This window comes from Hakea prostrata, chromosome 5 (assembly GCF_041222555.1).
Source record: "Hakea prostrata isolate BN-2017 chromosome 5, UWA_Hpros_2, whole genome shotgun sequence".
In the NCBI taxonomy this organism is placed as follows: Eukaryota; Viridiplantae; Streptophyta; class Magnoliopsida; order Proteales; family Proteaceae; genus Hakea; species Hakea prostrata.
In genome coordinates, this window is record NC_142604.1 from 16209373 (window position 1) to 16222003 (window position 12631).

Sequence of the window (12631 nt, forward strand, 5' to 3'; positions counted from 1 at the left end):
AGCAAAGTCTCTAGTAGACTAGGACACAGAGAAGCAGTACTATGATGTCCACATCTCACCAGCCTGGCTAGCTTTTTGTCGGGAATCATTTCCTAGCTATTAATTCCTATCTATAATAGCTGTTCTTTGAAGCTTCGAGATGGTATAATTGCAGTGAGGTTAATATACATATATTGCAGCAAGGAGCAAAAAGAGATTCCCATAAAATCCGTCATACTACAAATGCCTCTGGGTCAAAGTGCAAGTGGAGGATTGTTCCTCACTCCCAGGTCTGTTAACTGATCATCAGAAGGGAAATTTCTTTCCAACAGAATGGTTAAAAATATCATATGGACATCTAAAGCCTCCTCTAAAGTACTGTAATCTTTTTTTTCAGTCAAGCAAAGAACCTGCTTCAGTAATAAACATTGGTTAAACTTAACATAATAATCCATCCATCGATCACCAAGACCTGAGGCAAAAACGAGATCAGAATTTTTAATATGTTAATTCTATTTCAAAAAATATACAGGAAAGAAGCCACCAACCTTGCATTCTACTTGCTCAGCAAAACCAGCATTCAGGTAAAACCTGGTGACAATGGGTTACCATCTTCTGTCAATCCCGTTCCGGAGCATATCCAGAATCTGTTCTACTGCTGAGGTTTCCAGCATACGACCAATTTCTATCTACATCTGTTGATTTTTCTAACTTGGTATCCTGCAATCCCTTGTGATAGTTCTTCCTCAATGAGTGTCCCCTCCCAGGACTTTCAACTACTGGAGTGGCACTGAAGGTTGGTGTCGCTAATGGAGATGCAAAAGATGATCGTTTAATTGAGAACGGGCTAGGGGAAATTCGTTTCTGCTTGGGAAGACCTCCCAATCCTCCCTGTCCAAACAAAGACATTGACTCTGCAACCGCACATTGCCTAATAGCATCATCCACATAGAGGAGATCATCCATCCTTGCCATGATGTTAAAGGCTAAGCTTTCCATTACCCTTGAGTAGCTCTCAAGGATTGACTGTCCCACATCCTACAGTAAGAAAAAGATATGATTATTCTTCCATCTTTTTATTTGGTAGAATCAGTGTCATGCTATTCTATTTTTCACTTTTAATCAACAGTGGATAAAAAAAATATACTCATGATAACCCGCCACCAGGCTAGATAAAGAAGCACAAGAGCACCATTGTAATAGCCTGGGCTTGGAGGATGCTTGCAACAAAAATATTTAGTGACAGACAGTGGCTACTGCACACTTGGAAGAGGTAGACCCTCCATAGCTAATGAATGTTCAGCTTAGATAACTTGGACCACCCAATTAAAACTATCCATAGAATGCACAAACCCACAGATTCAGGATTAGGGATTTAAATGGCCATAATGGCCAAGTTGTATCAGGATCATCTCCTGATCTTAGTTGACTTGGCAATCCCAAACCAGAACCTTGCTTTCAGATGCCTGGGTAGCTCCTTTTGTACCCAAATCTGGCATTCCAGACAAAACTCAGCTGTGTGAGTTCAAGAATGGTAGTAGCCAACCGAATTCCTTGCTCCAAGCCCTAGATCCTTGTGTAATCCAATTTATGCATTCCTTCAGTGATCAGAAAATGTAAGGCCCTGAAAGAACATGATCTAGCAGAAGCTTGGAATTTTAGGTGTCTCGGATTTGGAACAATTCAAGTTCCTTATTAATTACCAGAGCAGACTATGCTGCAGTAACATGAAGCCCAACAAAATTGACTCATTCAAGGACAGAAAAGCATAGAAAATGTTTTCCAATATTAAACTGCAGAGAAGATTCAAACCTTGTTGTATTGGATCTTGTTCATATCCAAAGCAGTCTGAGGGAGCCCAGGATACCGTGTCCTTAAGCTCCGCAAAAGAGTCTCAGCACGTTGTGCTAAAATCTGACTCTTTTCCATCTCCCCAATGAGGCCTTTGACTTTTCCACCCCATGACGACCGGCCAGATTTTGCATGATTTGAACGTTTTTTCTGATCTTTTAGTCTCCAAACATGCACAGAAGCCTCAATCCTGTTTGCCACCTCTGATGTGTGGTGCTCTGAAGACAGGTCTAAGCAATCAAGAAGACAATCTGGGGAGAACTGGTCAGCAGTTATATAGCGGTGAATGATCTCACCCAAACAAGCTTTTCCACTCTGCAACAAAAGCTAAAACCATGTCAGGTTACAGATGAGAAAGAATTCTATTATGAATATGTATCAGAAGGAAATTTTCAATTGCTTGGGATAATTGTTCACAATGACTATCAATTTTATTAATTTTCATTTATATTCTTTAGGAAGTCTTTCACGAGGAAAACCCTTTTTGTACAATAAGCAGTTTGGAATTAGACTTTGGCAGTCAAATGAAACTCAATTCATGAAGTAATTGGAGACTAAATGTTTTGGACCAGACAAATAAAGATGGTCATGCGAATCAGTAACTAAAGAAAGTTCACAAACACTTGATTTCATGTGTTGCTCAAGCTGACCATTAATTTTCTTTTCAGCAAATTCAGATTTCATTCCGACATTCCAATGCTTTTGCAGCTGTCAATCTATTTTGGGCAACATCAGTCCTAAATGATTTTATTTTTTAAGTTTACAGCATACAGAGTATCCAAGACCAACAAGGTGGTTTCAAACATCAACTTAGAAGGAATCATAATATTTTTCTCCGTATTAATTGCAGAACGCCTCCATGCTCCTATTTTCTGAAAGCATTCTTTTCCAAATTTTTGTGGATATCTTTGAAGCCTTCAAATATTACTTTTGCAAATGCATGCTACAAGTTCAAACCTCACAAGTTGGCACTGAAATAATGACCAGGTGTCAGGAAACTAAATACTTAAAAGTTAAAAGCACTCTTTTTACTAAGTAAATTGCTTTCCTGAAGGATAAATTGAATCCTAAATCCTAATAATTGAACATATGAGATTTCTATTTGCATACTTCAGAGATCCAAAACCCTCAAACAAGAAAAAAAAAAACAGCACACAAATTGATTTAGTGCTTTCTTCCTTTTCCAGCTAGGTTTTGAATATCTGAATGAGATTTGAAACTGCAAAATTCATATTATGAGCAGAAGCCATAGAATGAAACAGTGAAACTCCAAACCATAGGCAGGAGCACAATTTCTGAACAGAAAGCTAGGTTAACCACTGAACGAATAAATGACATTTGAGGCCCACTTAGTGGCAGCTCCAATGTCATCAGATACCACAGAAAGAATGTTGGTTATCAATTATCTTTATGAATCATATTAACCGTTGCATGTCCATTTTTTATGCAAGCTTTCCCATGTGAAAAACCAAGTTAATTTCATTAGAGTGAGTCTCCCACCCTGACTCCAAAGTGGCAACAGCTTTTTGCAATTGTTATGTCCGGCTTTGTAAAACTTCTTGCCCATGACAGATTCAATAGGTAAAACACACCTAAGAAGCTAGAAACACAGTATCACAGTCACACAGACTGAAAAAATAAGGAGAGACTATATTAATGGAGTCAGAGTTAAAACAGTAAGGAAGCTTCACTAAGAAGAAAGGAAAATACAATTTCATCATTTCCAAGTTCCTTATGGATTAGGTATACAGCCGAAGGTAACGTTGAGAAAAAAACAGCAGGAAAAAAAAAGAAGTTGGATTCATTAGTATTAATTTGATTACTCACTTCTATCAAATACGTTAAATCAAACGTTAAAATGGTTTATCCTAAATAAAGTAGCTCAATTTACTACTAAGCAAAAACAAGTGGCTACATATGCATCCGATACAGGACAAATCAAAAGCAATAAACAGAAGAAAATATCTACAATATATTAGTTACCGCTAATCATTCTTGCAACACGCTAATTGAAGATGGTTAGTGTCAGTTCAAAAATAGGATTGGATTATTTTACCTTTGGCAAAGTATCTAAATAAGCCTCCGGGATTTCCATCTCAGCAAGGACACTGCTATTGATTGCCATGGCTGCCTTGAGGATCTGATTCGCACATTCCCTACATTGCTGCAATCTCTTTCTTGCATCTTCAGACAAACCACTGGGAGGAACCTTGGGACAGGGGAGCCACCACTTCTCTTCCTGCCTAATAGAAGGTCTTCCTAAAGAGGAAGGATATGCATCACCGTCACCAGCTTCAGCTACAATTATCCCACGATCCACATACCAAAATTCAGTATTCTGAAAGCCATCAAGGATGCTTAGCAACATGGCATCAAGCTTCTTAAGGGCTGGGAGGTTTATGTAAAGATCAGAGCGCGGTCGAGTAACCATGACCTCGAACGCCCCACCACCAGGAAATTCTTGCAGCGAAGGAATGAGTTCCACAATCGAATCACTCACGCTTAGAAGCCACTCCATCTCTCTACACCACATTGCCTTCTTCTGCGGCGCCAATGGCTCCAGCCTCCATAGCTCCCCAAAAACAGTTGCTGCCATCCCTCAAAAAGAAAAATCAAAAAATGCAAACTTTACGGAAAATTTTCAGGAAGCACACAATGAAAACGCAAAATCAGAATAACTAACCGGATAAATTAGTAATCGCATTGGAGATTGCCAAGGCAGTACATACTCCCTTACCCCCACCGGACATGTCTTCTCCAAGAAGAAGCTTAGCGAACCTCTCCTTCATCATCTCAACTTCTGCAAAAATATATCCGACAAAGATAAATTCGCTAGAGGAAGCAGTAGTGTAAGATGAGATACACAGATCAGAAACGTGAAAAACCAACAAGATACTAAGGTAATTAATTCCAAGTGAGATCTCCTCGAAGATTGTTTCCGGGAAAAAATAAAGCAAATCCAACAAAAATAGGTTACGCAAAACTAACCAGACAATTCAGTCTCCGGTTTTCCCGGCTTTTCATCCCAAACAATATCTCTCCCACCGATAACGGGTAACATCAAAGGCGGCGCCGGAAAACCTGAATTAACAGTTGAAGAATGTCCGGCAAGGGGAGAAGACGCGAGAGAACTGGAAGCTCCTTCACCATCGTAGCGCCGACATGAATAACTACTCGAACTCTCCGACTCACTGACGTCTGCACTCAAACTATAACTCCCAAATCGTTCACTCTGCTGATCGAAACCATCCTCAGACGAAACACTACCCATTGAAGAAAGAAAATCCAAATAAATCCCTTACTGGAGAACTTAGATCTCAGGCGTGCATTTCCTCCGGCAAGAAAAAGCTGATGAATCCTCTAGCCCTGCGTGATCCGCAAGAGTTGCAGACAGAAGGGAAAAAGGAAAAGAAACAAAGAGACCACGACAGCACTACAGAAGAGTAATCACTACCAAAACTCTCTCTCTCTCTCTCTCTAGCTTCTCTAGCTACTCTTGTGTTTCTGTCTCTGATGCTCCAAAAGCAAAAGAGAGACCACTTGCAGGGTCGGCTTTGCTTTCTCCTGTGTAACTGTGTAAGTATGTAACACACCACCGGACACCTCACCCGACCAAGTCTTTTTCTTTACTAGTGTTCCGTATGATCCTATCTGCCACGTCATCCGACACGTGAGAGTATTCTGCAGACGTGGATAGAGACGTTGCCAGGTGTGGGATGCCCAGGTGGGGCCCGTGTTAAAGAAATCGTCTTTTCATTTTTCCTCTTTTCTGATTTCTGATAAAATGTTATAAAGAAATAGTTGAATTTTGTAATGGCTTGGAGGGAATCGCGCGAGTACTAGGAAAGCGCGAGGAAGGTGGCGGCTATTTTTGTAAACGGAGAAATATATTAAATGATCTAGGTCCCACAAGGTGTAATGACCATTTTGACCATCAGAGTCTTTGATCTCTTATAATTATTATTATTATTATTTTTTTTTTTAATCGCTGAATTGAGAATTCATGAATATTATTCAGGCTTTACTCTTTACACACAAAAAAATATGTATGTATATTATTGGTCGGCAAAGGGTCTTCGTGCAGAAACGTATCAATTCATGATGAGATCCGTCCATCTGATTGAAAAAACAATTAGGAAAGGTGGTGGTTGAACGGTCATATAAGTTGCTTGGCTGAACAATTCTTGAACAGTTCTAGAAATCCTACCATTAATTTGGTGGGATTAAATCTAAATCATCCATGGTTCATATTTAATTCAATACTTTAATGGTAATATTTATTTACATAGCCGTTTCATCCATATTTATGCCAAACATTAATTAATAAATTAATTATTCTTGATTTGGATTTCATAGTTTCTTTAATAAGAGGGAACATTTTAGGGCCACCCTTTTTTACTTAACCCATAATATTAATGCCATTTCCTGAGTTCAACCCTAATATTAATGTATCTTTAAAGTTATTCAATTTATTAGATAGGCTTTCTATAATTAATAACATTAGTTTCAATTAGTTTTTATTTGTCTACTTCTAATATTACCTTCATGTCTTTAAGTTTAAAAATATTATTCACCAACACATACTTTCCAAACTTTGTAAGAATTTATGATTGAAAGAAAAAATAGTTATAGACGGTGGAAGGAGATGAAAAATAAAGCAAGCGTGGTTTTTTTTGTTCAAGGTTATTCTTGTTCTTTCGAAATATTTTTGTTCAAGGTTATTCTTGTTCTTTCGAAATATTTAACCCAAACGTGGACTTGAGATTCCTTCTCCTTTACCAATCTTAACTGTGTGTTCCACATTTATGATCTACCTAGAAATTCTACTACATCATACCTCATAATTGTAATGTTGAATCCATTACCTTGCAAGAAATGAGTTTTTTCTCTTGTTTTATTTTTTTATGATTGTTCAATTGAAGCTTGAGCTTGGATTGAAGGGTTTTCTTCATGAACTTGAAGGTGGAAGGGTGTTTTTAGTGAAGTTTGAGAGGAGTTGTGACCAGTTGAGGTAACATTATATTATTCTCAAATCTTGTATTATTTTGAAAATTAAATAATGGGTTCCCTCCCAGTGGATGTAGCTAATTTCGAACCTTTTCGGGTTAATGAACCACGTAAAATTATTGTGTCTTATTTGCATAAGATCTTTAATTTGAATGATTTATTCAATTACCTAGATCTTTGGATTGGGTCTTGTCTTTATATTTGTCACATAGATATCAAAATACGGAAGATCACAATTGAGCACATCTCCTTGTATGACCTCTAGAATGTAGAAACCAAGCTGGAATGGTAAACTTTGATTAGTTTAGCAGTGCACAAATAGGTACACTAGTATTGTAGCAAACCAACAGAAGAAATAACGTTGTGGGAGATTATGAGGAAGACACCCCTAGAAACGTAATTTCCCTTCATTACAAACAGATGAGCAAAATTAAGTACACCATTTTGTGAAGATAAATTTGATTAACTCAATGGTATTTTCTTAGTTCTCCATAAAGATGACTGATTGGTTCTGGGAGTGAGAATGCTAGCCATTTTGGGAATATAGGATTTTCTTTCAAATAATCCATTTAATATTTTTCCAGTTCAGATGGCAATTAAAAAGAATTAATAATTTGATGAAAGATAAATAATCATGACAAAACCAAACGAGATTGTGACAAATGAGAAATATAAGATAAACAAGCAAGACTAAGTGCCTGCTGATATTCCTCTAATGGTAACCCTTCTTTCAAAATTGCTTCAGTCATAATGTGCATGACCATCAAGCAAGAATTTGGTCCGTTTGATCTGAAATCTTAATGGAAATTAAAATCTCGACTGTTGAATTTCAATGGTCGAAATCGATTTTCACCCCACGGTCGAAATTTTTTTGCTTGACGGTTCCGCACATTAATTGCGCAGGACTCAAGCAAAGTCCCCTTCTTTGAGTGGACATTAAAGAGTCCATCCTAAAGAGACAGTTTGTGGGTCATGGATTAGGTAGCAAACAGACTTCAAGTACCTACTTATTCTACCCAAAAATGGAGCCTACTTATTGATGGAGGTTAAACAAGTCTAAAAGAGACAATAAAAGATGAAATAAATAAACAATGATAAAACAATTCTTGAAAACAATAATATCGAGAGAAAAAATTCGTCAAAAAAACATTTTTCCGGAAAAATTATTCATAAAAAAAATAATAATAAATCAATAAATATGGATCCTGTGCAACAATTAATGCATTCATCTAACTGCAATTTGTCTGGACTTGCAAATGAAACGACTGAAGAAATCACCACATCTTCTAGGTTTTTGTCCTTAACTACTTTAGTGCCTTCTCTTCAAGTGAGAGACGTTGACGTTGGAACAAGGAACACCAGTTCTCTCCAACACTGAGACCTTGAATTTTTGAGGGACAGTAGTTGCCAAGGGACAAGCAGCTGTTGATGATCCTAAAGAGGTGAATATTTGCTTGCTGGTTTGATAAATGGGTAGCCATATCTATAGTCTTCCTCCTTTCCTGCATGGTAGAATATATATTAACTCATCAATTCAGAAGTAAATTCTACAGAAATGATTATTTCTCAGGCTTTGAACTAGTAACTAAACAAGTCTCCTCAAGCTGTTCAAACTTCCAATGCAAAATTGCAAGAACTTTATTACTAGTGATAGGGAAGTACAAGGTAACTAATGATCATATCAATGTGTAGAATGCATACAATTCATAGTGTGATACTAGTAGTAATTGAACCAAAAACTATAAATAACATCACAAAAATTTGGAGGAGAGGAGAGTGAGAAAGGTTAGAAACACTAGATTTGATACAGTCGTCGGTTGATTTCTCTTCAGGTCATTAATTTCCTTGCTGTTAATTTTAAACTTCAATTTATGTGATTCTCAGTTCTCTTTCGTTAAAGAGCTAGTCCTCATGATGCATTTGTTTGAGTCGGTAAATTTGATTTTCTGGAGTTCTGTTCACCATCAGATGTTAATGAACTAAATGAGATGATTGTTGATTGCTTAATAAGATTTATTAACTCCATGTTCTTGTTTAAGTGTAGATTCCACTTATATGTGGTAAATTGTCAATAATTTTGTTCAAGCTTTTAGGGTATTTGGTCTTTAGAACCATTCTGATTCTCATTCACCTAGCTAAAACTTTGCCTTTTCAGTCATAGGTTCAGATGAGGGTTCATCTGCTTCAGTTTTGTCACCTGAAGACAGGCACCTCGGTGGCCTTCTTGTTGCTGGTCAAGACAAAGCATCTTGTCTTTAGTAGGTATCAGTTCTCCTTGTATCGCAAGGCTCAATCACACAAGCCTTCTTCCTATCTTCTGTCCAATATGTGAAAATATGAAGCTGTGAGGTAATTTCAACTGCAATCAAAATTTGTGTTTTTCTTTGTTAGGGAAAATTTGGAAATGCAAGCAAATTTTCTCCTCTTTTCCTTTTTGATCCTTCTACAATTCTGATCTGTGTCAGCTTTCCAGCAATCCTCTCGTTCGGTTTCTATAGTAAGGTTTCAGATCTAGATATATTAGATATCTCTCCCTGTTGGCAGCCAATGTAACTTCAATTTCATTGTTCTCACTTTTAAATAAAGTTATATGTAATGTGCAACAAATAATTGGATTCATAGTTTGGCAAGGTTAGGTTTTCCAGTGGAAGCTTTGAAGTAGAAAGATTGTCAAATTGCAGGGATGTAAAATAAGGCAGTCTAGTTCCTTGCATGTGCTTGGTAGGTGCATATAAGGCTAATACCAACTTACTAGGTTACTTAACTAATTACTATATAAATAAATTAATAATAACAATAATTGTTTTTTAATGTTCAATTGGGTAACCCTATGTGAAATCGTCCCCTACATAGGCCTGAATTACCAAAAGCTTACCCCTTGCATCTGTCTCTCTTTTGCATATAACAGTTCTATTTTAATTTTTTATTTCGATTCTCAGAGGTCAAATAACTGGGGAAAGCAGAAGTCTAACATGCAAGTGATCCAATTGGGTTGCCCTCTTGACTCTGCAAGTCAAATTTTAACTTATTTTTTAATAAAATTTCTACTCATTGTTACCCACGAAAGCACAAAATCTATATAAACACCACCACCCCTAAAATATATATTACCAGCTAGTTCAGAACTTGTTAGTAGCATTCTATTGTATTATTTTCTGCAAGTGTCCTTCCCTCAAGGAGATTCCTATGGCATCATACAGGGTCTAAGACGCAAATCAAACATCACAACTTACAAAACACAGAGTCCAAAATCTTGGCAGGAAATGACCTATTAGACCCCTTCCCCTTTCACAGGATAAGCACATACAGAAACATCTATAATACAGGCTATGGACATTGGAAAACAAGGTAAACAATGCCTGAAGATAGACAGAAACACAACTAAATTTTTGTCCATTGCATGATAGCTCACAGAATTAAGAACATTAGTAACCAGCTATTCCACCATTAGAAAATTTAAGGCACTCACAATCTATATCTATCCAGATATTTATCCAGAAACTAACTTCAATAATCTTCTCAACCCATATCATCCTGCTTTTGTGTTCAACTAAATTACTCCCACACCAACTTAATGCCAAGACTAACCTATCTCAATAGCGCAGAGCTGTAATCGGGAGCAGGATCTGTAAGGACTTTCCTACTCTAGAACATCAGTTTCCATCCAGTGATTGCTTTAAGTAAAACAAGTTATGCCTGAAGATACAAAAGCATTTGGGAAAAAATCTCTTTTAGAAGTTCAAGCACCAGCCTTAAAAGGGAAAGCAACCGAGTCTGGCACATCATATCTTCAGCTTTGAGGACGAGTGAGTTCCTGTGCCACAGGTGCAGAACCATAACTTGGAGCAGCAGCACTTCCCTCTGCATTTCTTTCCACTCCATAAGCTGCTGGCTGTGGATAACCATGGATCCCCCATGGAGGCTGTGCTGCCCATAAGCAGGGGTATTTGTACCCTGACCATAAGTGGACTGGCCTGGGACTGGCTGTGGAGGATATGGAGCTTGACCATAAGCAGGTTGTGAAGTAGAGAGTGGAGCTTGACCATAAGCAGGTGGTGGGAGTGGAGCTGGTTGCTGTCCGTACACAGATTGGGTAAATCCTTTCTGATCATACCCAGGTTGATGTGCTGTGGGCCCAGGGTAGCTATGAGTCCCATATCCAGCAACTGATTGGGTAAATCTTTTGTTGATTGATAGACTTTTCTATATTGCTTTCTGGTAGTGAACCTTGATGTTCTGTTAAGGAATGTTGGCTTTCTAACTTGGTTTTGGTATTGCCTAAGTTTCAACCATGTATCTGTAGGGCTAAAGTGTTGGTTAATTTTTCTTATCCTGTTTAATGAATTGATTCTCCATTTTTGCAATGTATGTTTTTCTCTTGTGTGATCTGGGATACAGATTAGAGTCTTTATTAGTTAAGGACCTGTTAACTGTTTGTTTAATTGGATTTTTCTCTCATTTCAACAGTCTCCTTTTTCCTCTAATCGTTGATAGCTGAAGGTCTTCTTCTGAACCAGAGTTTGGAAGTAAAGTTGACCCAGAAGAGAAAGCAATGGTATATTTACAGCAGAAAATTAAAATGTCTACATGCAAAAAAGTTCTAAAGCAAACAGATCAATATAAGAGATTAAAAGCAGAGCATTTAAACACTACTTACTGTAGAAACATCAATATGAACCAGTATTGCACTCAATACTTTGTGTTTTCCTACTCAGAATCTGATGTAGAATTTGATGGAGATCTTGTGGGCACCGGAATTTGCAGGTGACAAGCCATTTGGTCCAGCTGACGAGTCATTCGGTCCTGCTGACGACGCATATAAAGCACATGTTCCTCCAATTGTGCATATCTTCCATCCGTATGTTGTTGAAAAGCCAACAACTGAGCATGTGTGAAGTGTGACTCCTCATTTTCTGGAGGATGTACTCCTACATCTGGAGGAGGGTTTTAACTGCCACTTCTCCACAAGAAAATTTCTTACAGCGAATTCTAACTTCTTTCTCCTCAGAAGGTTTCTCCCCCTTAACATCAACTCCAGATACAATAAATATGTGACTTAGGATTCTACCGTAGGGTAGACCACGATTGTGTGTCACTAAAGCACATTGCATCATCTGAAGAATGATGAAGGGCAGGTTTAGATGCCTAAAACTATGAACACAATGGGTCACATAGGCTTGAAAAGAATTTATGGACTCACGATGACCCTTACGGGGGACAATGTTGTGTTGGATGATGTGGCTCAACATGTGGGGAATAGGTTTTAGTTGTTTTTCCTTGATGCAGATGATGCCGGTGTCACCCGTATAGTTTACCATAATATCACTATACGTGGTATCAACATTAACCAAATGCTTAAATTTCTTTCTAGGTTCCCAAAATATACAAGGACCCTTAACTGAAATTTCAAGAATGGCAGCTAGGTCATCAATACCTAGCTCAATATGGGTCCCTTTAACATAGGAGATGGCTTTCAAGTCTTCTTCCTCCCCAGTGAAATGCAAATTTGCATAAAAAATCCTAACTAGCTCAGGATAACACTTGGCTTTTAAATGCAGCATGTTCTCCCAACCTATCCCTCTAAACATATCACATATACCTACAGCTTGAAAGGAATTTATTTCTACCTCCCTTCCTTCTATTATTATCTGCTTCTTTAGGGTCTCAAACCTTTCTTTGGCCCCCGGCCGTACAAACCATTCATCCACTGCCGGAGGAATTTTCATTTTGTTTCCCCTAATCGCTTTTGGAGCCATAGTGGATTTGGTATTTGCTGCATAGATCACAAAACATA

At 37.8% G+C, this 12631-nt stretch overlaps 2 protein-coding genes across 3 annotated transcripts in view; both read right to left on the reverse strand.

The window, feature by feature from the left end:
• Nucleotides 1-214: 214 nt before the first annotated feature.
• Nucleotides 215-5397, reverse strand: LOC149015438 (rop guanine nucleotide exchange factor 1-like). The gene is made up of 6 exons (XM_089155857.1): nucleotides 4819-5397; nucleotides 4514-4630; nucleotides 3887-4419; nucleotides 1792-2145; nucleotides 528-1017; nucleotides 215-451 (listed from the first exon to the last, which is right to left on the reverse strand). The coding sequence occupies exons 1-5, from the start codon at nucleotides 5099-5101 to the stop codon at nucleotides 598-600; spliced, it is 1707 nt and encodes a 568-aa protein (XP_089011983.1). The 5' UTR covers nucleotides 5102-5397; the 3' UTR covers nucleotides 215-451; nucleotides 528-597.
• A 2547-nt stretch (nucleotides 5398-7944) lies between these two features.
• LOC149015439 (uncharacterized) overlaps nucleotides 7945-12631 on the reverse strand; it is a 35303-nt gene continuing 30616 nt past the window's right edge. For both annotated transcript variants that reach the window (XM_089155051.1, XM_089155050.1), the window contains 2 exons: nucleotides 11495-12610; nucleotides 7945-8339 (listed from right to left, as the gene is read on the reverse strand). In XM_089155051.1, coding sequence (XP_089011177.1) covers nucleotides 11766-12610 — 845 coding nt within the window. In that variant the 3' untranslated portion in view covers nucleotides 7945-8339; nucleotides 11495-11765. The remainder of the gene's footprint in view (nucleotides 8340-11494; nucleotides 12611-12631) is intronic.